General features: G+C 35.4%; 4 protein-coding genes across 27 annotated transcripts; 2 read left to right on the forward strand and 2 right to left on the reverse strand.

Moving 5' to 3' along the window:
- The first annotated feature begins 3,381 nt into the window (after positions 1–3,381).
- On the forward strand, positions 3,382–5,719 carry LOC120088940 (pentatricopeptide repeat-containing protein At1g11290, chloroplastic-like). The gene has a single exon (XM_039046378.1). The coding sequence runs from the start codon at positions 3,382–3,384 to the stop codon at positions 5,236–5,238; it is 1,857 nt and encodes a 618-aa protein (XP_038902306.1). The 3' UTR covers positions 5,239–5,719.
- Positions 5,720–5,895: 176 nt separating this feature from the next.
- Positions 5,896–10,055, reverse strand: LOC120088267 (ribulose bisphosphate carboxylase/oxygenase activase, chloroplastic). Of its 24 annotated transcripts, XM_039045423.1 has the most exons (15): positions 9,675–10,049; positions 9,144–9,451; positions 8,961–9,066; positions 8,789–8,874; positions 8,194–8,666; positions 7,736–8,017; positions 7,595–7,648; positions 7,455–7,505; positions 7,283–7,366; positions 7,142–7,195; positions 7,002–7,052; positions 6,822–6,875; positions 6,688–6,744; positions 6,449–6,595; positions 5,896–6,210 (listed from the first exon to the last, which is right to left on the reverse strand). In XM_039045423.1, the coding sequence occupies exons 1-14, from the start codon at positions 9,717–9,719 to the stop codon at positions 6,468–6,470; spliced, it is 1,833 nt and encodes a 610-aa protein (XP_038901351.1). In that variant the 5' UTR covers positions 9,720–10,049; the 3' UTR covers positions 5,896–6,210; positions 6,449–6,467. The 24 variants fall into 24 exon arrangements, with proteins under 24 accessions (XP_038901351.1, XP_038901368.1, XP_038901367.1 ...); XM_039045440.1 differs by lacking the exon at positions 5,896–6,210 and having other exon boundaries at positions 6,284–6,595; positions 6,822–6,860; positions 7,002–7,049; positions 7,142–7,192; positions 9,675–10,055; XM_039045439.1 differs by lacking the exon at positions 5,896–6,210 and having other exon boundaries at positions 6,284–6,595; positions 6,822–6,860; positions 7,142–7,192; positions 9,675–10,055.
- Positions 10,056–12,114: 2,059 nt separating this feature from the next.
- LOC120088941 lies at positions 12,115–12,537 on the forward strand. The gene has a single exon (XM_039046379.1). It carries the CDS (start codon positions 12,115–12,117, stop codon positions 12,535–12,537), a length of 423 nt encoding a protein of 140 aa, XP_038902307.1.
- Positions 12,538–13,553: 1,016 nt separating this feature from the next.
- Positions 13,554–20,888, reverse strand: LOC120088269 (transcription initiation factor IIA subunit 1-like). The gene is made up of 11 exons (XM_039045448.1): positions 20,502–20,888; positions 20,096–20,266; positions 19,831–20,016; positions 19,506–19,554; positions 19,365–19,429; positions 19,052–19,177; positions 16,080–16,232; positions 14,796–14,859; positions 14,140–14,306; positions 13,948–14,031; positions 13,554–13,864 (listed from the first exon to the last, which is right to left on the reverse strand). Exons 1-11 carry the CDS (start codon positions 20,616–20,618, stop codon positions 13,841–13,843), a joined length of 1,206 nt encoding a protein of 401 aa, XP_038901376.1. The 5' UTR covers positions 20,619–20,888; the 3' UTR covers positions 13,554–13,840.
- Between the last annotated feature and the right edge of the window lie 4,398 nt (positions 20,889–25,286).

Genomic DNA, 25,286 nt, shown 5'->3' on the forward strand with positions numbered 1-25,286 from the left:
AAAAAGAAAGAAAGAAAAAAGAATCCTTTCTAGATGATGAGAAGGTGGACATTTGTACCGGACCTTTAATATTAATATTGTTGTTTTCAAAACTTATTAGAGAATATTGTTGTTTTGGGAGTTCGAGGCTAGAGGTCGAACGTTGAGAACTCGACGAACAAAGAAAAACTTGGAAACAATACATAGGCCAAAACTTCAACCCTCGACAAGGAAATCTCGCGAATCTCGCTTAGGTTGTCGAAGGTTGAAGTTTCGACACACATCCACCCTCGAGATTGCATGTTTATTACTTTTCTTTTTCCATCATAGAGGAAATAAAGTAATGAGATGGTATACTATATATACCTGTGTACTCAAAGCTGCTTCTAACAACCTATGCATTTTGTTATCATTTTGAATTAGACGGAGGCTTGTGGATTGACGTGAGGGGGTGTGGGATGGCTATATTTCTGGGAGCGAACTCCAGGCGAATATGAAGCGCATTGATACAAGTTATGCCTGGAATGAAAGACAATTCCGAATTAACTTTGTCTACGAACAAAATTTTGTATATTAGGTTGTCGAAGGTTACACACATGTCGAAACTTTAAAGCAATTAAGGAGATAAGTGGGCTAAAGCAGATTAAGGAGAGAGCGAGATTCAAAGCGAGAATAGTAGGAGAGAGCGAGATGTTGAACGAGATTTTAAGAGAGAATGAGATTCAAGCGAGAATGTTGGAGAGAGCGAGATGACTAATCTGACTAACATTGAACTTGGTAAAATGAAATGGTTGAATAATTGGAAAATGAGATTATTCAGGAATACACATTTGGAATGCTAAGATTACGCATTAAGTTTCTGGTAGTAGATCCATAATCAAAAAAGTGTTTGTGGATTGTTCCAGAAGAATGAAAGCTAGTAATCATTAATAGAAAAATAACAACAATAACAGAGAGACGAGATAGATTTGAGAAAGAGAGCCGAGGAGAGCAAGAGCGAGAGTGAGAGAGCGGAAAGATTTTAGGAGAGAGCGAAGATTGAGAGATCGAGATCTTAGAGAGAGCGAATTGGGAGAGCGATGATCTTAGGAGAGAGCAAGAGTCTTCACTTTATTTGAACTTTCCATTAGAAATATATAAAAAAAAAAGAAAAAAAATAGCTAATAATCATACTATAATTGAATAATCATTAGACTATAATTGAATATATTAGATTATTATACTATAATTGAATGTCATTAGAAAATAAATTGAATATATTTTGATTATTATACTATATTGAATAATCTAATGATATTTCATATAGTATAATAATCATTAGACAAACAAAATTGAATATATTAGATTATTATACTATAAATTGAATATATTAGAATTATTATAATCGAAAACTTTATTGATTAAAAAAATTGAATAACAGCTAGATTATTATAAAAAAAATGAATATACAATAAAATGAATATATAATAAAAAAATATTTATTATTCAATCCCTAACTATTTGGAGCTCGTCTTAGTAACGAAGACACTTCCTTCGATTATGTCCTAACTGGTTCAAAATCCACTCGTTGTCGAGTGGCTGGTCTATCCAATCCATTCTCGTTGTGATAACGTGAACTTTTCGGTCTACCAGGTCTTCTAACAACGATGGATCAGGATGTAAGACGAGCATTAGGTGCGTGATCCAGTAATCTTCATACGGATACAGGTTGAAATTGAGAGTAACATTCGGCATACCGTTACAACATTTGTAGTAGTCCTCAATAAAATCTTCGTAGTTCATGTTAAATGTGAGCAAACGGCCATAAAATGCGAGCATGGAAATGCCAAATGCTTTTGCCACTTATTTACATGAACAGTTACCGCTCGGTATGATGCTTGTTCGACGATCACTAAGTATGAAACACCTGAGAAATTGATAACACACGAAGAGTGTGGTTAATTCAGATCGACATGCAGTATAATTGCAGCAGTGAACAACCCAGCAAATGGTTGGACGGGACGAAATGTCACCATCGTTTCTGCTTACGACATATCGTCAGCAACTTCAAAAAAGTAATAAAGTAGACTCCGTGAGGTTGCGGAATGATCTGAACCAGGTTCTTACTTATGTAGTGGACAACCAAAGCTATATGGGAGAATTTCATTATATTGTACATATACCTATTGTTCCTCCACCAGCTCCTTAGACGTAGAGGGACCTGTTCGGGAAGAGGATGAGTTTGATGAGGTTGCACATAATGTGGAAGAGTTGCCCCCTATGATGTAGACACAGAGTCAAACTGATTATGTTAGTCCGATGACGATGATGCCAGCATTTGGTTCAGGACATTATGATCTAGAGGCTGGTCCTTCGTCTTCATACGTGCATGGACATGGTCGAGGTCATGGAGAGCATAATGAATATTTATATTATGAAGTGCCTGCAGAGGTACTAGAGCAACATCAAGAAGAACCTGAGCCAACCTCAAGTTTGAAGTCGACAACGACAACCAACTCGAAATCGACGACGTCTGCCTTATGGGACATATTGATTTTTGTAATTATTTTATATAAATGAGATAATTTAATTTACATTTTTTTATTTTTGAGATTATTATTTTTTTTAATTTATTCTTTTTAGAGTTTAAATAAAATAATAAAATATTTTTAGAAATTGTTTTTATAAAATGGAAAATTAAAAAAAAAAAAACAAAGGATTAGAAAGAAGAAGGTGGAATGTGTAATAATTAAAAAGAAAAAAAAGGGAAATTTGTACGGTATTCTCACTCTCTATCAAAATCTCGCTATTTTGCTCTCGCTCTCAAACTCTCGCTCTCTCAAAATCTTACTCTCTCTCATAATCTTGCTCTCAATCAAATCTTGCTCTCGAATTTGATTGGGAAGTTTAGTGGCAAAAAAAAAATATTCATTAGCTCGTTATTTAGTCAGAATTCGTAAAAATTATTCAACAAGCTTTGGAAGGAATTCTAGGGAGAGCTTATGAAAATTTAGAAATACGATCTTTTGATAGAGGAAGGTCTCTGGAATGATAATTAAACAGACTCAATAATAATGTTAGGAAGGGCAAGGTCGAGGGTTCAAAGTTCGACAGGTCGAGGATTCAAAATTCGACCTATCTTGGTCGAATTTTCAACCCTCAATTTATTTTTTAAAAAAAAACAACAATAATATTTTTACAAATAGTTTGAAAACAATAATATTTTTCTAAATAGTTTCTAAAAGGACAATATCCTTTTAATTTTCCCCGTAATACCTGCGAAAGCTTCCTTGCTGTGGGCTTGTGCATGTGCACGTGCAAAACTATTTCATCAATTACCACTTCTTCGAAATTCATAATTTGTTTTTAAGTTTGTAGTTTCTTCTGCCACCGCCGGAGCTTCGATTGAAGAAACATGCAGCCATGTACTACTCCATTCGCCCCTTACACAGCGCTCTTCATCTTCTCAAGCCCTCCTCCATATTAAACCACAGAGCTTTGATTTCTTGTAATTACACGGACCCTGAAGATGATTCCATCAAACCCAGTCTTCAAACACAGAATTCATCACACAATATTCTAAAAATACAATTCTTGATTCAATTACTACGAAATGGGTCTCCGCCAACCCCTCACATTCTCAGTAAAACCATATCCGACTGTACAAAATCAAGCCTTCTGGACTTGGGAATTCAAGTCCATTCAGCCATTGTCAAGCTGGGTTTTTCTCTCAATCCTTATATTTCAAGTGCTCTTGTTGATATGTATGGTAAATGTTGGTCTATCTCGAATGCCCACAAGGTGTTTGATGAAATGAATTGTCCAAATGTAGTCACTTGGAATTCTTTGGTTTCTGGTTATTTGCAAGCTGGCTATCCTTTGATGGCAGTAACTTTGTTTTTAGAGATGTTAAAGAAAGGGATTGAACCCACCCCTTTCAGTTTATCTGGTGTTCTTGTGGGCTGCTCTCAGTTACAAGCTGGAAAGCTTGGAAGTCAACTCCATGGTTTGAGTTTGAAGCTAAGGTTTTTGTCTAATGTTGTTGTTGGTACAGGATTAATTGATATGTACTCAAAGTGTTGCAATCTTGAGGATTCGAGGAGAGTGTTTGATATAATGTCGAACAAGAATGTGTTTACTTGGACTTCAATGATCTCGGGTTATGCTCGGAATCAGTTACCTCATGAGGCAATGGTTTTGATTAGAGAAATGCTGCATTTGGATCTTAAACCAAATGACATGACTTATAACAGCTTGCTAAGTTCATTTTCACGTCCTCATCATTTTGATCAATGCAAGCAAATTCATTGTCGGATAATAGCGGAAGGGTTCGAAAGTAATAACTATATAGCTTCTACCCTTGTTACTGCATACTCAGTATGTTGTAGTAGCTTGGAAGACTATAGGAAGGTTTGCTCAAACATTAGAATATCAGACCAGATTTCATGGAATGCAGTCATAGCTGGTTTTTCTAACTTAGGCATTAGTGAAGAAGCTTTGGAATGTTTCATTCAAATGAGGCAGGAAAATATTGACGTAGACTTTTTCACATTTACAAGCATTTTTAGGGCCATAGGGATTACTTCAGCTCTAGAAGAAGGAAAGCAAATTCATGGTCTAGTTTATAAAACTGGATATGCCCTAAATTTATTTGTCCAAAATGGTCTTGTGTCTATGTATGCTAGATGTGGTGCTATCGGTGATTCAAAGAAAGTGTTCTCGAAGATGAATGAACACGACTTAATATCATGGAATTCATTGCTTTCAGGATGTGCTTACCATGGATGTGGTGAAGAGGCTATTGACTTGTTTGAGCAAATGAGAAGGACATCAGTCAAACCAGATAATACCTCCTTCCTTGCTGTGCTCACTGCATGTAGTCATGTTGGTTTGCTGGACAAAGGACTTGAATATTTCAAGTTGATGAGAAATAGTGAATTGCTTGAACCCCCAACACTGGAGCATTATGCTACAGTGGTCGACCTTTTCGGTCGAGCAGGAAAGCTTCAAGAAGCTGAAGCTTTTATTGAAAGCATTCTTATTGAACCAGGGACATCAATTTACAAAGCTTTGCTGAGTGCTTGCCTAATCCATGGGAATAAAGATATTGCCATTCGGACTGCAAAAAAGCTTCTGGAACTATATCCACGTGACCCAGCAACTTACATCATGCTGTCAAATGTATTGGGGAGAGATGGTTATTGGGATGATGCTGCTAGGATAAGGAGGCTAATGTTCAATAGAGGAGTCAAGAAAGATCCTGGTTTCAGTTGGATATGACTTCACTAAGGGAGAATTTTCAGGATAGGTTATGATCCTACAAGGCAAATGGTTGACAGTCTAAAAACTTCTAATGGGTTTGTAGGTAAACTTCCTCAAAGATCATTGTATGATTGTCTTTCAAGTCTATTCTCTGAAACAAGGTTCGTTCATGTCGGCGAGTGTTACTTACTGTGTGGTCAAAGATTGCTGGCACTTGGGTTAGTCCCTTTCGGGTGAAGAATTTGACATATACATGATTCCTAGCTCTGTATTTATTCAAAACTAACTTATTTTTGGTAGATCAATCACACTGGGGATTTCACCAAGAGTTATCACTTATTCTATGAGCCTTCCGAGCTGCAATTGTTGATGTTGAGACTCGGAAAGAGAGTATGGTATTCCTTTATTCTATTTTTGTTTAGTCTGTGATCCTAAAGAGGGAAAGGTATACCAAAAAAACAAAAATGGATCTCCGGTTCTCTATATCACAATTTTGATTCTCTTTGTATATCATTTGTAATGGTTGGAATAAGGCGCTATGCTATTGCAGGAGAAAGCTCTGAAGTCATGCTGAGAAGGGGGATTTGACATTAGGGAAGACCAAACAAATTAGTAGGAAGTCAAATAATTGAACAAAAAATTCAAAACTTCCTCGTTTTCTTCCAAGCCTATAGATAGATAAATTACTGGTCATGAGATTATGCATCATTTAGGGGTACATTAGTGACAGAGGTGTCATACCGTACCAATGAATATATGTAGTTGCTTGTAATAGAGAGGAAGAACCAATAATGTGTCTGTCATGACTGGAAAGAACATGGTCCTCAAAGGACTACCCTTGCAGCTTCTCCAAACTGAGAAAGAAACTTCTGGAGCTGAAGCTTATTGAAAATTACCAGAGAAAATTGTTCCTTCCTCCAGGTTAGTTTTGTTGGAAAAAGAATCTTCAAGTTTCAAACAAGTAATGCAGGAAGTTAATTCTGACATCGCCTGCATTGGAAGATCAAGTTAGGTCCTGTTTCGTTTAGTTTAGATGTAAATGCTAGAAAGCTGTTCGTAAAAGTTGCTTATTGAAAGTACGTTGGTGTATTGATAATGACAAGCAATTTTGTCTATCATTCAATGATACTAAGCTTTCAGTGAAGTTTTATTACAGTAACAATTTACATTGCTGGAGCCAAAGCAACTCAACAGTATTTGCTTCATCAAAACGCCCTAGTATATATACCAGTACATGTAGAAAATTCCTAAGAGTCAATGCTGGAAGCTTTTGTTGTTGAATCTGGCTGTTGGGACATAGTTTTTAGTAGATGAATCTGCACAGCCTTCAGGAACAGTGATATTAACTTGTTGCGTTCCTCTTCCCCCATAGATTCTTTAAAATTGAAAAAATGAATGATTAATGTAAATTAAATTTCAAAAAAACATATGATAAGGACAAAGACTTTAGTTGAAAATTTTCCCTACCATAAGAAGTTCCTGATTGAACAACAACATCCTTATTTGCATCTATAGTAGCAGTTTCTTCAAAAATGAAAAAAGAACAATTAATTTAGGCTAGATTTTAGATTACAAATGATCAAGACGTAAAAGTTGCCTACCATTAGATGTTCCTGACTGAACGACATCCTCATTTGCATCTACAAGAGCCGATTCTTTTAATTTGGAAAAAAAAATTAAAAATAAATAAAATAAATAAATAATAATAATAATAATAAAACTAATAATTAATGGTTTGACTTTCATAAAACAAATAAACTTCAAATGTAAAAGTTGCCTACCAGAAGTTCCTGCCTGAACAACATCCTCAGTTGCATCGTCGACAGCAACTTCTTTCAAATTGAGAAAAGAAAAATTAAATTAGATCAAATTTCATAATGCAAATGATCAAGACACGACTTTAGATGTAAATATTAATTACCATTAGAAGTTTTTGACTGAACAGCATCCTCATTTGTATTTCCAAGAGGAACTTCTAAGATAGGAAAAAGAATAATTGATTTAGACTAAATTTCAGAAAACAAATGATCGAAACATGATTTTGAATGTAAAAGTTGCTTACCATAAGATGTTTCTGGCTGAACAACTTCCTCATTTGTATCTATAAGAGCCTCAACAGTATCTTCGTTGGCATTTTCAAGAGCTGCTTCGTTAACATTGGAAAAACAATAATATATAGACTAAATTTCAGAACACATGATGAAGACCCGACTTTGAATGTAAAAGTTACCTACCATTTGGAGTTCCTGACTCAACATCCTCATTTGCATCTTCAAGAGCAACTTCTTTAAAATTGGAAATAGAATAATAAGTTTAGATTAAATTTCATAAAACAAATGATCCATACACAACTTTGGATTTAAAAGTTGCTTACCGTTAGAAGTCTCTGACTGAACAACATCTTCATTTGCAACTTCGAGGGCAGCTTCTTTAAAATTGTAAAAAAATCAATACAGATTAATTTTACAAAAAAACAAATTATGGAGAAACAACTTTGAACGTAAAAGTTGTTTACCCTGAGAAGTCTCAAACTGAACAACATCCACATTTGCATCTCCAAGAGCAGCTTCGTTCAGATACTTGTCAGCCAATTTAACTCTCTTCACGTTCTCCTGTTCCATGATGAGCATGTTGCCATATTCGAGAAGCTTTTCTAGTGTCATCTTTGGTTGGTCAAAAGTTGGGGGACCTTCCTTGGAGTTAACAAGATTTCTTCCAATGCTCTCAACGCCAACGCCTACAGCCCACTTTCTCACTTCATCATCATAAACTCGAGCTCTCAAAGCACCAAAGAAGTCTGCAAAACAGTTATACAACTTCTAAATGATGCTAACATCTGTAAGAGATGATCATCTACAATTAGCTCAACTGGAACATTCCATACAGAAAGTAGATGGTGATTGGTTTCTGCAAGTCAATACTCATCCATTAGAAATGGCTTGGTTACAGCTGAACCAGGTTAGCAAGGCTTACCTATCGACTGCCCTGGGAAGGTGTCAACAAGTTTGACAATGTCCTCGATAGGCACATCATCAGTCCTAAAGATTCCAGTGCAAATACCAATACGATCTTCACGAGTCGGAGCCCAATAAAACTTATCCATGCGACCATCACGAATGAGGGGCGCATATAACGTTGAGAAGTCATTACCAGTTACTATGATGGGAACTCTGGGATTTTCTTCTTTGTTATACATGCCTGGTAACTGCACATTGGTTGGGTTGTCAGCAATGTTCATAAGAGTAGCATTTACCATCTGGTTATTCACTGTGTACTGGGTAGTCCCACCAAGCCTTCCAGCTCCAGCATCAAGATCGTTGATAAAAAGACAACACATTTTCCCTTTCTTGATGATATCAGCCGCCTCTCTGTATCTTTGCCTGAGCAACTTTGCTGGCTCTCCTGCATTCCCACTTTCTAATTCCCCAGCACTCATCATAATAGGGCTGAAAATTCATCATAACTAGACAAAATTAAGACCAACGATATATAAGGGAGACGAAGAAATGTGTATACTGGACTTAAACCTCCAAACAACTTCCTCAAACTAGATGGGTCTTGAACTTACTTGATTCCCATCTTGGCAAATACAAGTTCACACTGGAAAGACTTTCCTTGACCTTTACCTCCCCAAATACCCAGAATGAGAGGAACCTAAAATGCATCCAAGAAGTTTGGCAAGTTAGCACTGAAAGACAAACAAGAACTTATCGTGTCAAATATCGAGCCATATTCTGAACCTTAATGTTTGGAAGGTTCAGGAAGTTCTTAACAATGTGAACCATAAGTTTGTCCATAAAAGCTGGAGCTATGTAAAATCCATCCACACTATTGTCGAAGTTGTATCTGAAACATTGTCATACTTTAAGTAAACTAGCATAAGAATTTTCAAACCAACTGCAAAATTCTATATTAACACCTACTCTCGAAGTCCAGCACTAATGTATTCATATGAACTCATAACAGCATTGTGAGTTCCTGTCCCCATGGGAGCTTGGAAAAGAGGATCCGCCAATCCCTTCCCTCTGGTAATGTCTTGCTGGTCATCAGAAGTATCAAAAGCAAGGCCTCGCCATTTGTCCTTCTCGGTCTGCTTCTCCTCATCATGCTCGGCAACAATCTTGAAGTTTCCAATCACCATTTTTGAGGTGGTGAATCTGGAACTGGCCTTCAACCTGCTGCCCAAAAACGCAGAGTTTGGAACTAAACCTCCATAGTTACTGTTGTTTAACTGCATAGTATTATTGTTAGAATCGTCAGGCTCTCTTATTTCCATGTTTATAGAAGTCATTACATTACAAATGAAATTCCCATTCTTTGCAACACGTAAAGCTGCAAGTAAAATGACATTCAAGATAGAACGATGAAATTCAGAGAGAAAAGATGAAATTATTTAATAAATTGGTATTCTCCACCAAATAACCCAAAAGATTAAGCAGAGGAACAAACGGTACCGTTGTTCTATTAACAGCTCCAACGGTTGAAACCGTGGCAGCCATGGATTAAGGGCTTAGGAGGGTGTGAAGCAGTGAAATTCTAGCTGCAACCTTGTACCATCCCTCCTCTCAAAATAGATGAACAATTCGATGAATCATCTCGAGCTATTTGAAATTGGCTGTTCGGCCTCTTCTGCACTGCGTCCAATGAACTCTTGAGAGACTTACTAGTATTCACAACCACACACGTGGCAAAATAAGGCACCCATTCAGTAAAATTACTAACAAAACATGATTCTCAAATCTGCTTAATCTAAAGCGACCGTTGAGGTTGGGATTCAAGTCCCCCTCTGCACCACGCAAAAAGTGGATGTGAGAAAAAAGAGAGAAAAAACAGAGCTCTTATGTTTTTGCTTGTACATAATACTGAAACCACAAACTTTCTCCATACAGTATGGCCCGTACCCAGGAAGCTAAAACCCAAGAATAATTCAAGAGGTATCCGAAAAGACCTGTGCGAAATAAAACAAAAGACCTGCTTTCTATCAAAATAAATAAGAATAGAAATCGGGGGACTTTGATGTGCCATATACAAGCACTCCTTATCTCCTCGAGATACTTCAAATGGATTAACATCCAACATATTTATAAACGGGCCTTCGAAATGCATTTAGTTCCTCAAAAGACATATTTTGATAGTTACTCGCGTAGGAAGGAAATAGTTACAGTTGTACGAAGAAAACACGAGTTAGTTTAGTTTGCTCAGTCAATTGATTTAGCTCAAACTTGAATTTTAGTTAATTACTTTGTTAATTAGTAATAAGAATTTAACTGTATTTTCCACTGTTCTTGTAAGGCTATAAATAGCCTCATTTAAATTGTGTCAGAGAACTCTTTGAAACTTCCCATAATTGAAATTCTGAGTATTTTCTCTTGATTGTGAGTTTACTAGTGTTCTTAGGATGGATTTCTTTACGACTTTGCAGGGACCTCTATTTTTGGTCAATCCTTTGTAGATTCATTTCCATACACCTAAAACCCGCTGTATCAGTTACAGTTTAAGCTCAAAGCCAAGTATTTAAAAGTTGGAAACCAGCAAGGAGAAACGACAAATATGCAGTCTAAAGAAATTGCTTCAAGCAATTCTCAATTCCTGCAGAGTTAGTGAAGATTACAGTTCAAGTGTCAGGAGGATATGTTGGAGATAACTAGAATCGGGTAAGAAGAAAGAACCCCATCTAAGTTGTTAACCCCCTTAGCAGATAAGGAACAGATAACGGAAATGAGGAAATCAGAAAGAAAATGAGGATGAATTGAAGGAAGATTACTTGGAAAATCCAAAGGTACAACATGGCATTTGAACCGATGATTGTGCCACTGAATGACAACCCTTCCTCCACTTGTACAAAGTGGGTCGGGAGATGAATGAAACTACAAGTCAGACTGATCATCGGCCCATAATTTTGTACATACCTGTTGGATCACCGACACAACGGCCAATGCACCACCATAATCACCGGAATTATGAGGCCTCATGATTCGGCAGTAAGTTTGGAAAAGTTGCCTATGTCACTATCAATCTCAAATTCCTCGTAATAATTAAGTCAGCATAGTTTATTCCATTCCATGAGATCAGAGATTTAAATATTCATATCCCACTTATTGTAGAAAGAAAACCTTCAAAATAATAATAGCAAATCTAGTATTACATGAAAAATATATGTACATACTACATATTGCATAATTTTAAATTCTGTTCATATAAAAATATTCAAAAAGTTGAAAAAACCATCAACATCTATCAACCTTACACATCTATTTCAAGTCATTGATTTATGTATATTAATGTATTAGTACATATCTATTAGTGACATCAATATAGTGCATTAATATATTATTAATAGGCAGGGATTTTTTTTTTTAAGAAAATGAAGAAAATGGCAATACTGTTCTTAGGTAAATTCTTATAAATAAAAACATCCAAAAAAAAAATATTTACATTTTATAGTAAAAAATTCTAAAAATATTTTGTACTTGTAAATATTTTTAAATATTTTTTATATTTAAAAATGGCCTTGTTCTTATCTATTTATTTGTTTTTATTTTCTGAAAGATATTAAAATAAGAGGGATGTTTCAGTTCCAAGGCCAGCATTGAAGGGCTTAAACTTACCATCCTGTTCTTTAGGAATGGAAAAACAAATTAGTTGAAAGCCTAAAAACGTTTAGAAGAATTGCTAAATAAAGACAGTGGGTTATGGCAGAAAACGTTAAAGCATACCTAATGATCGTTACATTTTACCCGCCTTTCTCAACATTATGAAATGAAATTTGGTTTCAGAATTTCTGACTATTCACCTTCATAGCCAACGATCTCCTTTTCCGCTTCCCAAGAACCAAATCCCCGTTTACTATCATCCCTTCCGTCTTCTTTCATTTTTCCCTATATTTCTCCTCCAATGAATGCAAATCAGACTGTCGTCCTTGATTTTCTCAGAGGCTCAATGGAGAACGAACACAAAGCTAGATTACCTAAACCTCCAACCAGGTTACAGAAACAGGCGCCGGCGAGTCTTCATCTCGATCAACTGTCAAGCGTCTCAATGTCTTCTGGTAGTGCCGACACTTGTTCGAAGGCGATTCTTCCTCTCCTATCGCCACTCCCTTTATCGCCTCAACCGTTGCCTGAAATTGACGGAAATAGAATATCCGCGAACGGAAATGCCGCAGACGGCGGCGGTGGTAATGGCGATCAAAGAGGTATAGGTTTTGCAGCTCCCGGTGGCTGGCAACATCCGGCAGTGGCGGCGACATTCCCCGATCCTTCCACATTGTTTACTTTCTTTCAATCACAATGCATTGTAACCAGTAACACACCGTAAGGTCATGAAGATTCTGGATCGAGTCTCGCGTTTGATGCTCTACATAAATCCATCCATGACAGTATTTGTGTGTGTGTGTGTTTGTCGCCACTTCCATTAAGATCTCCATGAATGCTTCTTTTGGTCTTATGTTGTGCTTTTGATGATTTGTAACACGGGAATTCTCTCTCACACACTTCTTACTCATAATCTAACACCCCGCTTCGTTTTCAAATTCTTTCTATTCAATTCATTTGTTGTAATTTGTTCTCTACGTTGAAGTTTCAACTTTCAATCATGAATCTCATTTCGCCATTAAAAATTTATGCAAAACATCCTCAAATCAGATCTGATAATAAGACACTCCCAATGAAAGATGGCAACAAGATTTTGGATTTTATTATCATTATATGCAACTTATAACTAAAAAGAGAGAAATTGAAAACCCATTGAAAGCCAGAAAAATGTCATCTTTTAATGATCGATTTACTAAATATGCTCAGTTAGTGAAGTTGTGATACCCACAGGCTAACAGTGAAGAATTAATGAGGAAGAAACTGATGCTTTTTAGTTAGTACTCATCCTTGACCAAACAAGTCAGTGGAGTCAACAACTCCAACTCCCAGCCATGACCACAAACAAACAAAGAAACAAAATTTTGCACAGCACTCCTATTGGATGAAATAATAAGACACTTCAAAAGAATTTACAATAATTGCAAGAACACTAGATTTTATTACCATTGCAAACTTACGAGAGGAATTAAAACCTACGAAAAACTATAAAAATGAAAGATGAAAGATATATTTGAAATGACTTTTTAAGTACTTGAAAAATGTTGGTTTCTAAACACTTAAAAAAGTCATTATAAAGAGGCCATGAATCATCAACATAGCCGATCATCGGCCATCAAATTCCCTATTGGAAGGAGGTCAACATAGTCGAGGATTAGTGTGAAATCAGCAATGAAAATTTGAATAACAAAAAGAAATTATTCATTATTAGAAGTGGGAAAAAAAATCCATGAGCTAACAGAGTTGGAAGTTACAAATATATTCCATTAGAGCAATGATAAATTTTACTAGAAAATCCTCAAGTTGCCATGCATTGAAGGCCAAAAGAGCTCTCATTCGTTATATACAAAACGCTAATAACATTCATCAAAATGAACATAAGGAATCATCATGTCCTTTTCCTCTCGTACGTTCACAAAACAAATATTAACTGAAGACAACTTAAACACCCAATGAACCAACTTCATGGAATTCTTTCAAAACACTGCTGCAACCAATAACCTCTCCCAATGAAGATGCCTCCATTAAAATCAGAAGTCGAATTCCCCAGTCGCCTGCCAAACCAAATAAACCAAGCTTCCATGAAAACCGAAGTCGGTTAATATTCTAACCTCTAGTTTTGGAGGGGAAAATTCACCTTGTTGAAGAGAATGTCCTTGTTGTTAATATGCATAATTCCATCCTTTAGTGTACATTTCCACCTACTCTTGGTACGAGTAACCTGTCACATGGAAAATTATGATAATGTATATTTAATAGCATGCTGGATTCTAAAAATGCTCTAGCATGTGCTGCAACTGCACCTACAAACCAAGAGGTAAAGAAGTACCTTGTCAAACTGAGCTAAAACTAAATGTTGTGTGCTCAATTCCTCTCCCTGATCCACATCATCCAAATCATCGTCATCGTCGTCTTCGTTCAATGAAGGCTCATCATCCTCCTCCTCCTCACCAACATCATCCTGAGTGACAACAGCAGGAGTGCTAACTGGTGGGTCTGTAAAGAAAAGATAACAGGAACATATTGAGATTAGAGACAAATTTTGTTTCTGCTTTAAATCCTCTAGAGAACCTTAGTTTTCACCCTTGTTCCGCTGTTTTTTGTCCTTCCAAATGTTCTATTCTGGTCCTTGAATTACATAAAATCAATTGCTTTATTTTGGTTACACTTTACATTATACCTTATACCCAGCAAGTTTATGTTTTAAACCACGCATCATGTCTGTTATCATTGTTTATGTTTTATGTTTAAAAAAAGTGACTTAAGATTTCTATGAAATGCAATGCAAAAGATTTAAGAAAGACAAACAAATTTAAGACAATTTACTGACCAAGCAAAATACTTCGGTATCAATATGAAAAGTAAAAACCAAATTTGAATTTAAACCTTTCTTTTAGGATCTTTCTCTAACGATAATAGAAAACCAAATTTCCATCCATGCCATAAAATAGTCACAATCATGAAGACATCCTTCATAACATTTACCATTAGGTGCTGGTGTATTTGCTATGTTGTAGTCTTCATTGAAGACACCCTGGTAATTGTATATCTGCAGGGGATGTCAGAAATGTGATTAACAAAACAAACTCAGTGGACAGAGAGCAATGGGAAAATCATTTTTGTTAATTATGATATGAAGAATTCCAATCACCAAGAAGTAGGGTGAACAAAAATTCAATCCAGAAAACGCATAGGATGGACGCAACAAAAACCAGAAGAAGAATCAAGCAATTAGTAAAATACCTAGAATGTCCAGTCCAATATAGTAAGCAAAAAAATCCTGTGTTACAAGTAATTAATTGCGACTTGAAAGTGATTTATTTGACCATAAACAGAGAGCTAAGACTTGACAAGCCATAGAAAATGTGCAGATCCAGGAACATCTCTCTGTCATCAATCATGGAAGAGGGTAGGCACTTACAAAATACTGGAAAGTACAGATCAATTGGGATTTCATTTAATCTACGAGTGCTGTAATTTTGTTTCTTTACTTATAACCAACTAGAGAGAACATTTATTGGCACCTTTAAGCAAAAGGAACAGAATGACTTGTTGCTGTTTATTAGAAATACTTAAATAAGCATATTTCACGTAGCTATCATGGTGTCGGTAACATTATTTACATTACAGAGAGGGAGGATGCCTCTGTCATAGTGGTGGTTATTTTAGCCAACACAGAATCTTGAGATTTATTCAAATGATCTTCTGTCTTCCATCAACAACAAAAATCAAATACCTTCATGAGCTCTTATATTGACCATTAGAAAGAAGCCAGGAAATCACATACACAAACTCTTGGTTAAACACTTTTGTATTATACAGCTGACGTTTTAACATTATTTTGTGTGTGCCTATTTATTTCTGTGACTGAACAATCTTAATTTGTTCCCATTGAGGAATGTTCTAATATTTCTGAGCGAACAATCCCTTGCTTCCATGACGTCCATGACAAGTTTGTGCCTCTTACCTAGCTTCATGAGGCTTTGTACTACCAAACAACAATCTATATGACTACGGACATCCTAATAAGAAGACATGAAACAGATGCCTAACTTCTACAAAATGATGAAAGGATAATCAAAAAGACAGTAGCAGACAAGTAACCTTCTGAAGAATAGGCACCCACCTTGCAAAATCAAAACAAGTAAAAAGAAGGGTAAAAAGTACAAAAATTTCTGTTACTATTACTTACATAAATATTCCATTGTTTTAAAGATAGAAAACTCCATGACTTAAAGGGAAGAGGATAGAGAACAAGAGAGAGCTAACATTGGGGGTCGAAAGCACATCATCATAAGGATCAGGCATCGGTCCATCAAGTTGTGGAATCTTCAATAATGATCTTTCAATATGTGATGATGTTGGACTCTTTGCAGAAGTGATAAAGCCAGGCCTTCCATCAGAAGCATTGCATCCACTTATCTGCAAAAGCTTACCATTAAGGAGTGTTAAAGACTGATCACAATAAACAAAAAGCATTCAGCAAATGTAATCGCGTGAGTTCTATTTAGTCATAACTATTAACAGAAAGCTCGAAATAATATTCTCGCTTTTAGACGCGTCAGCAGCAGATATAGGAAATAAATGCAATCAGCATGGATGAAAATAGAAATTAAAATGCATCAAGTGACAGAAAAAAAAAAGTACTAATCAAGGCCTAAGCATTATTGACTTCAAATTTACCCTTTTTTTTTAAAGATGTTCAATCATTTAAAATTTTGATAAGTTGGGTCTTTGCGCAGAACTCAAACGTTCGAAAGGCATTAGAACATGCTGTTGTGAATCCTCCATTCCAGGTGAGGGATTCTTTGGCAGTGGATTTTGGTTATTTTGTGGTTTATCTAGAGTGGAAAGGAAAAGAAAGCATTCATCAAAAGAGAGAGTTCTTGGGAGGATATTTGGGACGTGACTTTTTGGATAAATAAATTTGGGAGCACCTTGTCTTGCTGGGTGTTGCCCTTGCTTCAATTGAACCCATTGTACTTTGATTTTCCATCTTCTTAATGAAAGTTTTTAAAAAAGAAGCCAAGCTTTCCATTTCATTAAGAAAAGTGAAAGAATATATCATAGTATTAAAAATAATAATTATTTTTTTATTAAAAAAAAACCCCTTAAAAATAAAAGCCGACAAAGAGTAATATTGAGCCTAATGATATTCCAATCTCCTCCCTCCTCCCTAGGATATCATCTTAATAAAAGTTAGTTTTTGATAAAAATTGATTAGTTCTTCGATGTATCATAAAAGCATAAGCATAATAAACTAAAACAGATTTTCAGTATCAGATCTCACACACACACACATATATCATAATATGTGTCCCTGTGCTGTCCTACTCTATATTTTTAGAAATTAACGTGTGTCCATGTCTTATATTTGTGATCACGCTTCTTAGCTCATAACTTCGGGTGGTTGGAGGGGTTGGGGGTCTCATGGCTAGAAAGATAGACAACCTCGTGAATATGATGACGGAAGATCCAAATGCCACAAACCATAGTGTAGCCTTTACAAAAAGTTCCTTTAAAACAGACACCTAGGAGGAGTCGCTGGATGTCTAGCCAATTCAAATGGCAACAGTAATAGTTCTACCTGTACATATGAATCAAATAACCATTTCTAGCACAATCCATAATGTAGAACCACCCTCTGACTTACCTTCCCAGATTATCTTGTAGGCCCACAGAGCCAAGTCTTGCCACCCAATTTTTTTTTTTTTTTTGGTGTTGAGTTTTAGTAGAATACTAGAATATATATAGGTCACAATTTATGGTCAAGAATATTACGAATCTAAAAGAGTGCTGAGTTTTTAAATTTTCTCTTATAGACGTATAGCAACCTTTCCAATCCACATTACACACGGGAGGCAGCAGAAACAAGCTGGTAAATAAAGGTATTCAATCTGTTGGCTAGATAAGGCAGTTAGTAAGTTTTGGAAAGGGATGACTTGAAGTTTGTCAGTTGTCATAGAGAACCCCCACATTGGGGAGGAGTATAAGAGAACTATTTGCAATTGTTGAGAGCACTGGAAAATCAAAATCAGCTTGTAAACTAAAGACTGAGCCTCTCAAATAGTTTAGGATTTTTCAATTTACACAGAGAAATGCATATATAATTGACCTTGAATGTGAAATTGTCGCTCATCAGTTTCCCTTCCATTGTGGAATTCATTTTAAATTATTGTTCGGTTTCTTATAGCAATGGAAAAAATAGCTGAAGTTTTGCCGTCAAATATTAATTTTATATCATGTACACTTATACCAGAAAATATTATATGTTTAAATTCAGGGAAACTGCAACATTCCTTAGCGTATTAGATGGTAGCATGGATCCTTATCATGTACATGAGAATCATTCAGGAAAAACAATTCTAAGCATCCACCCAAGGGATAGTAAGACACTTCTACTGTTGTTACTATCACTGATTCCATAACTTGCACACACACAAGACTATGAACTGAAATTTGACCTCTCAAGGGGTTCCATCGTCCTCTATCCGAGAGGAAAACAACAGAATGTCTTTCTTTCTTTGATTGTGGAGTTCTGTTGAAGTTTGGGGAGAAGGGATGTTCATATTTGGAGGCATCTTCTTGTAAATCACTTTTTCTTTGTTTGGTTAATCCTCTCCCTCAAGAGGTTATGTCTTTGCCTTGTTGTAGAAGATGAAAATGCCCAAATAAGGTAAATATTTTGTGTGGCAGGTTCACGAAGAAGAAGTTAATATCTTGATCTGGGTTTCAAGGGGAGTGCCTGTTTTGATTGGGCCTTTTTGCAGCATTCTCTGTAGGGGGATGGCAGAGAATCATGATCATATCAAAGTTGAAATTTAGCTCATGTATTTTGGAGTTGTTTCTTTGAAGAGTTCGGTTTATACTTGGTTAGACATAGGGTGGCAAAGAGATGATGATCAAGGAGTTCCCTCTCTTTCCTGAGAAGAGAAGATTTATGAAACGAACCAGGGAGTGTGTTATTGTGTAGGTCCTTTAGGAAGAGAAGAACAACATAATTTTTAAAGGGCTTGAGAGGTCTCATAGTGTCATTTGGGCCCTTGTTAGGTTCAAGGTCTCTCGGTGGGCTTCAAAGGTGAAGCCTTTTTGTAATTACTCTTTTAACTCTTGTTTTATTTGAAAAGAGAGACAATAATAGAAATAATAAGCTATGAACTGAAATTATGTGAGAGAAAATTGGCAAGCAAATCCGAGGCTGTAAGAATCTACTGGAGTACTGACAGGTAAGAAAACAAAACCTCAATCTCAAAAACACTATTGACAGCATCTCCAGCTCCATCTTGCTGTGGTATAAACCCATTAGCCTGGTACTGGGAAGCAAAATCATCACGCTTACGCTTCCCAGAGTTCATCATAAAAAAGTCCTGAGAATTGTTTCCCAAAGTTAAAACATCACAATAAAGTTACTGAAGCTTTGTGCCAATAGATACATGGCAGCAAGGAGTAGAGTAATTCAAAATCAGAAGCAGATGAAATTCACAAGGGAGATTTGGGGTTCACATCAGGCAACAATTTTTTCATGATGGAAGTATGAATCAAGATAGAAGTTACCTGTGTAAGGGATGGGTGAGCACCAGTGGCTCCCCTGTCTGGTTCATCACGCCCCTCCACGTAGGCTACAAAATACAATCAATATAAATTACTACAGAATTATTGTTGTGAAGCTTTCCACTACTTCAGCACTACACTCACCAATATTAACGTCTACAGGAGTTCTTTGACCCATCCAAGAAGGTGGTTGCTGAAAGAAGAATGTAGACGTCTATCAAAACCCCAAATAATGGAATGTTCAACCATCAACAGCATGCTTTAAATTTTGATGGTAAAAAACATATCAATGCCATTAATCCACTTTAAATCAAATTAACGGCTACCAAGACTACATATAACACTTCCTATCAAAGAAACAGAAGGTGAAAAAAAAAATGCTGCAATCACGACAGTATGGAGTGGGTAAACGGCAGGGAATGAGAAAATGTAAAGATTAGCAGTGGCGTCAAAGTCAAGCAGTAATTACCATATATGGGGTTGGCCTTCCAGATCTGACCTCAACATTATTATTAGTGCTACCTCCAGGAGTGGTAGCAGCTGGAGAAGCATCAGTTCCAGATGCAGAGTGGTCACTGGGTCCAGTAGGAATATTATACATCGCGTTGTCAGCAGTTCCCGGTAAAGGGGTTTGAATTGGAGTCTGTAGTGGCGTCTACAATGACCAAAATCGCGTCAATTATTATTTATGAACCTGGGAAAACATTTAGTAGAAGGGACAGAGAAGTAATCACCGGCGGAAAAAGTAAATCAGCTGTGGGAGTTTCGTACTCTTCAGTACCCTCATACGGAACATTGAGATCGTGAACTGGAGTTATAGGACCTCCGGGTGTGGGCTTAGATGGTGCAGACCTCTCTATGGGACCGGTTACGGCACCCGCTTGCATCATTTTCGCCTCCCACATCTAAAAAGTTCCCACAAAGAAGACAATCAGCCCAACCACAGCTTAAATTAGCTTCAAAGCCTCAAAACCCTAGAAAGAATCGGATCAAACCCAGAAAGTAATCACCGAAAAAATTCAATTGATTCCTTCAAATAGATTGGAAAAGAAAAAATTAAAAAAAAAATATTAAATTCAGTAGAGAAGCTGAGACAAAGAAGAATAACAAGAAATTTCAAGATTGGGGATCAAGAATTACTCCTTGAAGCTCCTTGAGAACGTCCTCCCCAGGACCATTATCAACGAACTCTTCGCGAAGCTTGTTAATAACATCCTCGATAACATTGATGTAGATAGAGCTCGTGGAAGTCGCCATAACGGATCCGCCTCAGCTCTGTCTACCTCCGATTCCCTCCACAAGCGAAACCCAGAAAGAATCGAGTGTTAGGAGAAAATTGGAGAGAAAAATCAAGGAAGAAGATCCATAAAATCCGTATAAGCTTATTGGATTGGTAGAGTTGTGTGAAGTAAAGGGGCAGAGGAGGCGATGGAGAAGGGAGAAGAGAAGAGGAAGAAAGAGAGAGAAGAGAGGGGAAAGAAGGGGAGAGAGAGGGGGAAAGAGGAGAGAGGCGGACAAGAAAGGGAGAATAAAGAGTGGAATATAAATAGGTTTGCATCCGATTATAATGCATGGATCCACGTGGCGAAATCTGCTTCAGCCTGATTTTTCCCGGTTTTTTTCCGGTCTGGTCTGGCTCAATCATGTCTCCATTTTGTGCAACGAAAATTGGACATGTTATATTATTTGTTTTAGTACGAGTTTAATTTAACGATAATTAACATGACTTTTAATTTAAATGGTAGGAAGTTTGATCCTCCAATTCCATAATTATTGTACTATGAAAAATGTAATTATATTATATATATACAATTATACTACACCTTTTTGGCAACTACACCTAAATTTTGAGAGTTTTGCCAATTTTTTTTTAATAGAAACATCCATTTAAACAAATTTAAACACTAGCTTATCATGAGGGAATCCGCACCTATTTGGATGAACTAGAAAAAAAATATTTTTTTAAACAAATATTTTTATTTAAACTCTTCTAATAAAAAAAACTATTTAAAATATATTTTTAAAGTGTTTTAAAAGCTTTTTTGAGTAGTTATTAAATTTTTTTTTTTTCAAAATGACTCATATTCAAAATTAAACACTTACAAAAGTAAACCAAATACATCCCAGATTTAGACGTAGGTGATTTGTTCTTATTTTCACTTATCAATTTAAATAACTCAAAATCAATTAAATAAATTTTATTTTTCTCCCAAAGTTTCACAAAATAGCAATAATAATTATCATGCAATTATTATTTCTAAGGGGGTGTTTGGTGCGCGACAAAAGCAGAGAGTTGAGCTGAGTTGAGTTGGTGATTATGGAGAGTTAAATTATCTGAAGAGTTACATTGTCTGGTGTGTTGAGTTGAGTTGAGTTGGTAATTATTGTATGTGTTTGGATGTATAGTTGAGTTAGGGTAGCTGGTGCTATTTTTGTAAATGAAATTAATTTTATTTTTTTTCTATTGTTGATTTTAATTTTCAACTATACACATACTTTTCTAACTTTTCTAAGATAAAAACAAAACAAAAAAAAAAACCTTCCAATTCTTTTCTATTCTCAAAACATAACAAATTATCTACAAGGTATCCATATACAGAACACAAAATTTTAAATTCAATTTTTTAAACACTCAAATATAAAATAATTATTCCATTAAAAAAAACCAACTTAATCATTAATTATCATAAAAATTAAAAATAACTGAAAGGATTAGTATCATCAAATGAAACTATTAACATTATTTTAGATAGAAGAGATGACACTTAAATGCTAATCTTAAGAAAAATCAAAATCTTACAACGTAAATCATAAAATCAACTAATAGTCTTTTTGGACCAATTTGTTGAATATGGATTTACCTTTTTCTAAAACCGTTGAAATGATTTTAAAAATATTGATGTCTATTTTTTCTACTATTATGTTGATCGGTGTATAAACTATCTTAAAAAAAAAATTTAATTTAATTCAATTTAATTTATTAAAAAAAAACTTGAGCTAGTTTAACCAAATAATCACATATCATTGAAGCTTTTGATCTATCAGTCCGCCAAGTCCCCTAGTTAACTCATTAGAGGATACTTAAAATGGATAATTTGAATTGTTCAAATTAATTTGAGAAAACTATATATTAATTAGATTAATATATAATTTGGATATGGTCTATAATTAAATTGGAGAGTAATATTTGAATAAGATTCAAATTAATTAATTCAAGTGAATTAAATTCACAAAGAATAATTTTGCACATATCCACGAGATGTATATGATAATTAAATGTATACATGGTTTAATGTATAAGTAGTTATTTAATTATTGTGCATATTAAAATTGAATGAGTGTTATTTAATTGTGCAAAATAAATTAGTGTTATTTAATTGGACTAATTGGTTAAATAAGCATTATTTAATTAAATTGGCTAATTAATTAAATAAATGTTATTTAATTAATTATAGAAAATGAAAATATATTGAGAAAGAGGCTTGACCTTTCTCTATATAAAGATCTCTAATAGCCCTTTGGGAATGTATTGAATACACAATCGAAACTCTGACAATACACAATTCCCTAGTGCTATTATGCAGAATTTTCTCTGAGCCTCTCTACTCTCCAAAACCTTATTCTCCTCTCCCTCTCCCAATATTGGATACCACTTATCCCTCTATTAGAATCCCAAAGAATATCAAGATAACTCTTGTGAAAGTGTTCGAGATTGCTTAAGGAGTTGTTTGTGATCAAAACCGTTTGGAGATTCATTCATTGGAACCTTGGAGAGGATTGTTCGTAGCACTTAGGGAATCTACAAAGATAAGAATCGTTCTAATATTTTCCCTAATGCATGCTAATTTACATGTCTTTATTCTGTTTTGTATGATGATTTTGTTTAATGTAAAAATCGGATTGCGGGATGCAAGACGTTCTAACAAAATGCTTTTGTTGCGGAATTCGATCCTCCCTTAACCTGGTATCAGAGCTGTCTCTTATACACATCTAGATGTGTATAAGAGACAGGTATAACGATTTTGTTTAATGTAAAAATCGGATTGCGGGATGCAAGACGTTCTAACAAAATGCTTTTGTTGCGGAATTCGATCCTCCCTTAACAACCCACCTTAGTTCAACAGCAACAGAGGAGGTTTCGGTGGACAGTGTTAAAGGAACTCGACTGAGGAGAACCTTGAGCGGAAGTGGATCGTCCAAATACCATTAATTATCAAATACAGAGTTTACAGTAAACATACAAGAGATATGCATTTAAAGTTAAATTACAGCATGTTTTTTCAAGAAAATGGTTCAAGATACATTACCTTTGAAGACCTTTTCTTCACGAACCCTCCCTCGAACAGTCACGAACCTCGAACAGAAACAGCAACTTCTTGAAGACTTTCTTCAAGATTTTCTCGAACCAAACAACCAGACACAACCACAAAGAGTCCTTGGTATTCCCGGGGTGAGAACCTAAGAGTGGTGGGCTCTAACTATTTTGGTTAAAGGGAAAGTTTGGGTGGAGGAGGTAGATTGAGAATTCTCTCACAATAACTTACAAAACTTTTATGCGAAAACTCTCAATCGTTTAACAAAAGCAAGTCGTTGATCATAGAGGAAGAAGAGAAAACCACTTTTCTTTTATTTGCCATAAGATTAATAACCACCCATTAAAGTGGTTGGAGAGAAAAGATGGGGAAGTTATTATTCAAATAATAATAAAACAATATAAATAAATATGATAACTAACTTATCATATTATATTTATATTAAATTATATGTTATATCAAATATAACATATAACCTATAGTTTTAATATTGTATCACATACAATATAAACTATAGTTTCTTTTCTCTATTCTATGACATTTAATATAAATCGTATTTATATTAAATTTAACAACTATGAATCACATTCATAGAAAATATATTTGAATCTCATTCAAATATTTATTTCCTCCCATTAAATTATAATGTATTAAATATATTATGACAATTATATCATATATAATTGAAACAATTTAATTATATCATATATAATTAAAGCCCTCTATTAATTTGAACAATTCAAATTAACCCAAAAACTAATTCTCAATTAAATCCTTTTGAGCTACCAAGGGACCTTATGAACCCGTAGCTTGAAACTCTAACAGTACATGAATAGTTAATTAAACTATTTAATTACATTATTCACCATCTATTAACTGTCAAGCACTCCACTAAAGACCGACAGCTGCATTCTTCGCACTACAGATATATTTTTGTGTCTATTGGATATAACCAATCAATAGTACGATAACTCTTCACAAATTGCTCGTAAGTACAGTTGGGCCAAATTACCGTTTTTCCCTTGTAGTTACATCTAACTTATTAAGTACTACTGATCCCTCTAATGAACAATAGATCATAGTCTTACTATGACTAAACCCCTCTCGAGCCAGGAAAGAGTGTGGCGCCATATTGTTCAAGACTCGGAATCAGCCCTTAAGGGAACAATTTATCTACTTACCCTTGCTTCAGGGAATGAGTGAATTCCATCTTGTGTAGCTGTGTTCCTAGCTCCCCAATCAGACAAATCTCTAAAATGGTAGGCTTGTTGAGTTGAGATCTAACCACTATCACCCATACAAATCAAAGGACCACCCTTATAGGCAGGAGTTCACAACTCACTCAGGATTCAGTCATGTTACCTATGGTCATCTTGATGAAATATAAGTCTCTATTATGAGCGGTGTTATTTATGAGACTAAACATTTCGTGGTGCAGTCTTATACAAATTCCTTTGTATAGAATATCCCCGCTCGCATATCTAATACATGAATAATTATGATCAGATCATCTGTAGTACTTTACAACAATTGTAACACCTACAAAACGGGCCATACTCGTAGTGTCACCAGGATAAGGTACCCAACCTTATCCATCTACTACAAACGATTT

Source organism: Benincasa hispida, chromosome 10 (genome assembly GCF_009727055.1).
Source record: "Benincasa hispida cultivar B227 chromosome 10, ASM972705v1, whole genome shotgun sequence".
Taxonomy (NCBI): domain Eukaryota; kingdom Viridiplantae; phylum Streptophyta; class Magnoliopsida; order Cucurbitales; family Cucurbitaceae; genus Benincasa; species Benincasa hispida.

Excerpts from the sequence above, each read along its gene's own strand:
- LOC120088940 (XM_039046378.1), top strand. The coding sequence starts at position 3,382 with ATGTACTACTCCATTCGCCCCTTACACAGCGCTCTTCATCTTCTCAAG.
- LOC120088267 (XM_039045423.1), bottom strand. The coding sequence starts at position 9,719 with ATGGCTGCCACGGTTTCAACCGTTGGAGCTGTTAATAGAACAACG. Across the intron at positions 7,053-7,141 it reads TCAGTCAAAAACTTCTAATG|AAGTTGCTGTCGACGATGCA; the intron begins GTAATTAATATT and ends TCAATTTGAAAG. Across the intron at positions 6,596-6,687 it reads TCAATCAGGAACTTCTTATG|AATCTATGGGGGAAGAGGAA; the intron begins GTAGGGAAAATT and ends TCAATTTTAAAG.
- LOC120088941 (XM_039046379.1), top strand. The coding sequence starts at position 12,115 with ATGAATGCAAATCAGACTGTCGTCCTTGATTTTCTCAGAGGCTCAATG.
- LOC120088269 (XM_039045448.1), bottom strand. The coding sequence starts at position 20,618 with ATGGCGACTTCCACGAGCTCTATCTACATCAATGTTATCGAGGATGTT. Across the intron at positions 19,555-19,830 it reads GAAGGCCAACCCCATATATG|CAACCACCTTCTTGGATGGG; the intron begins GTAATTACTGCT and ends TTCTTCTTTCAG. Across the intron at positions 14,307-14,795 it reads AAATACACCAGCACCTAATG|ACCCACCAGTTAGCACTCCT; the intron begins GTAAATGTTATG and ends TTTTCTTTACAG.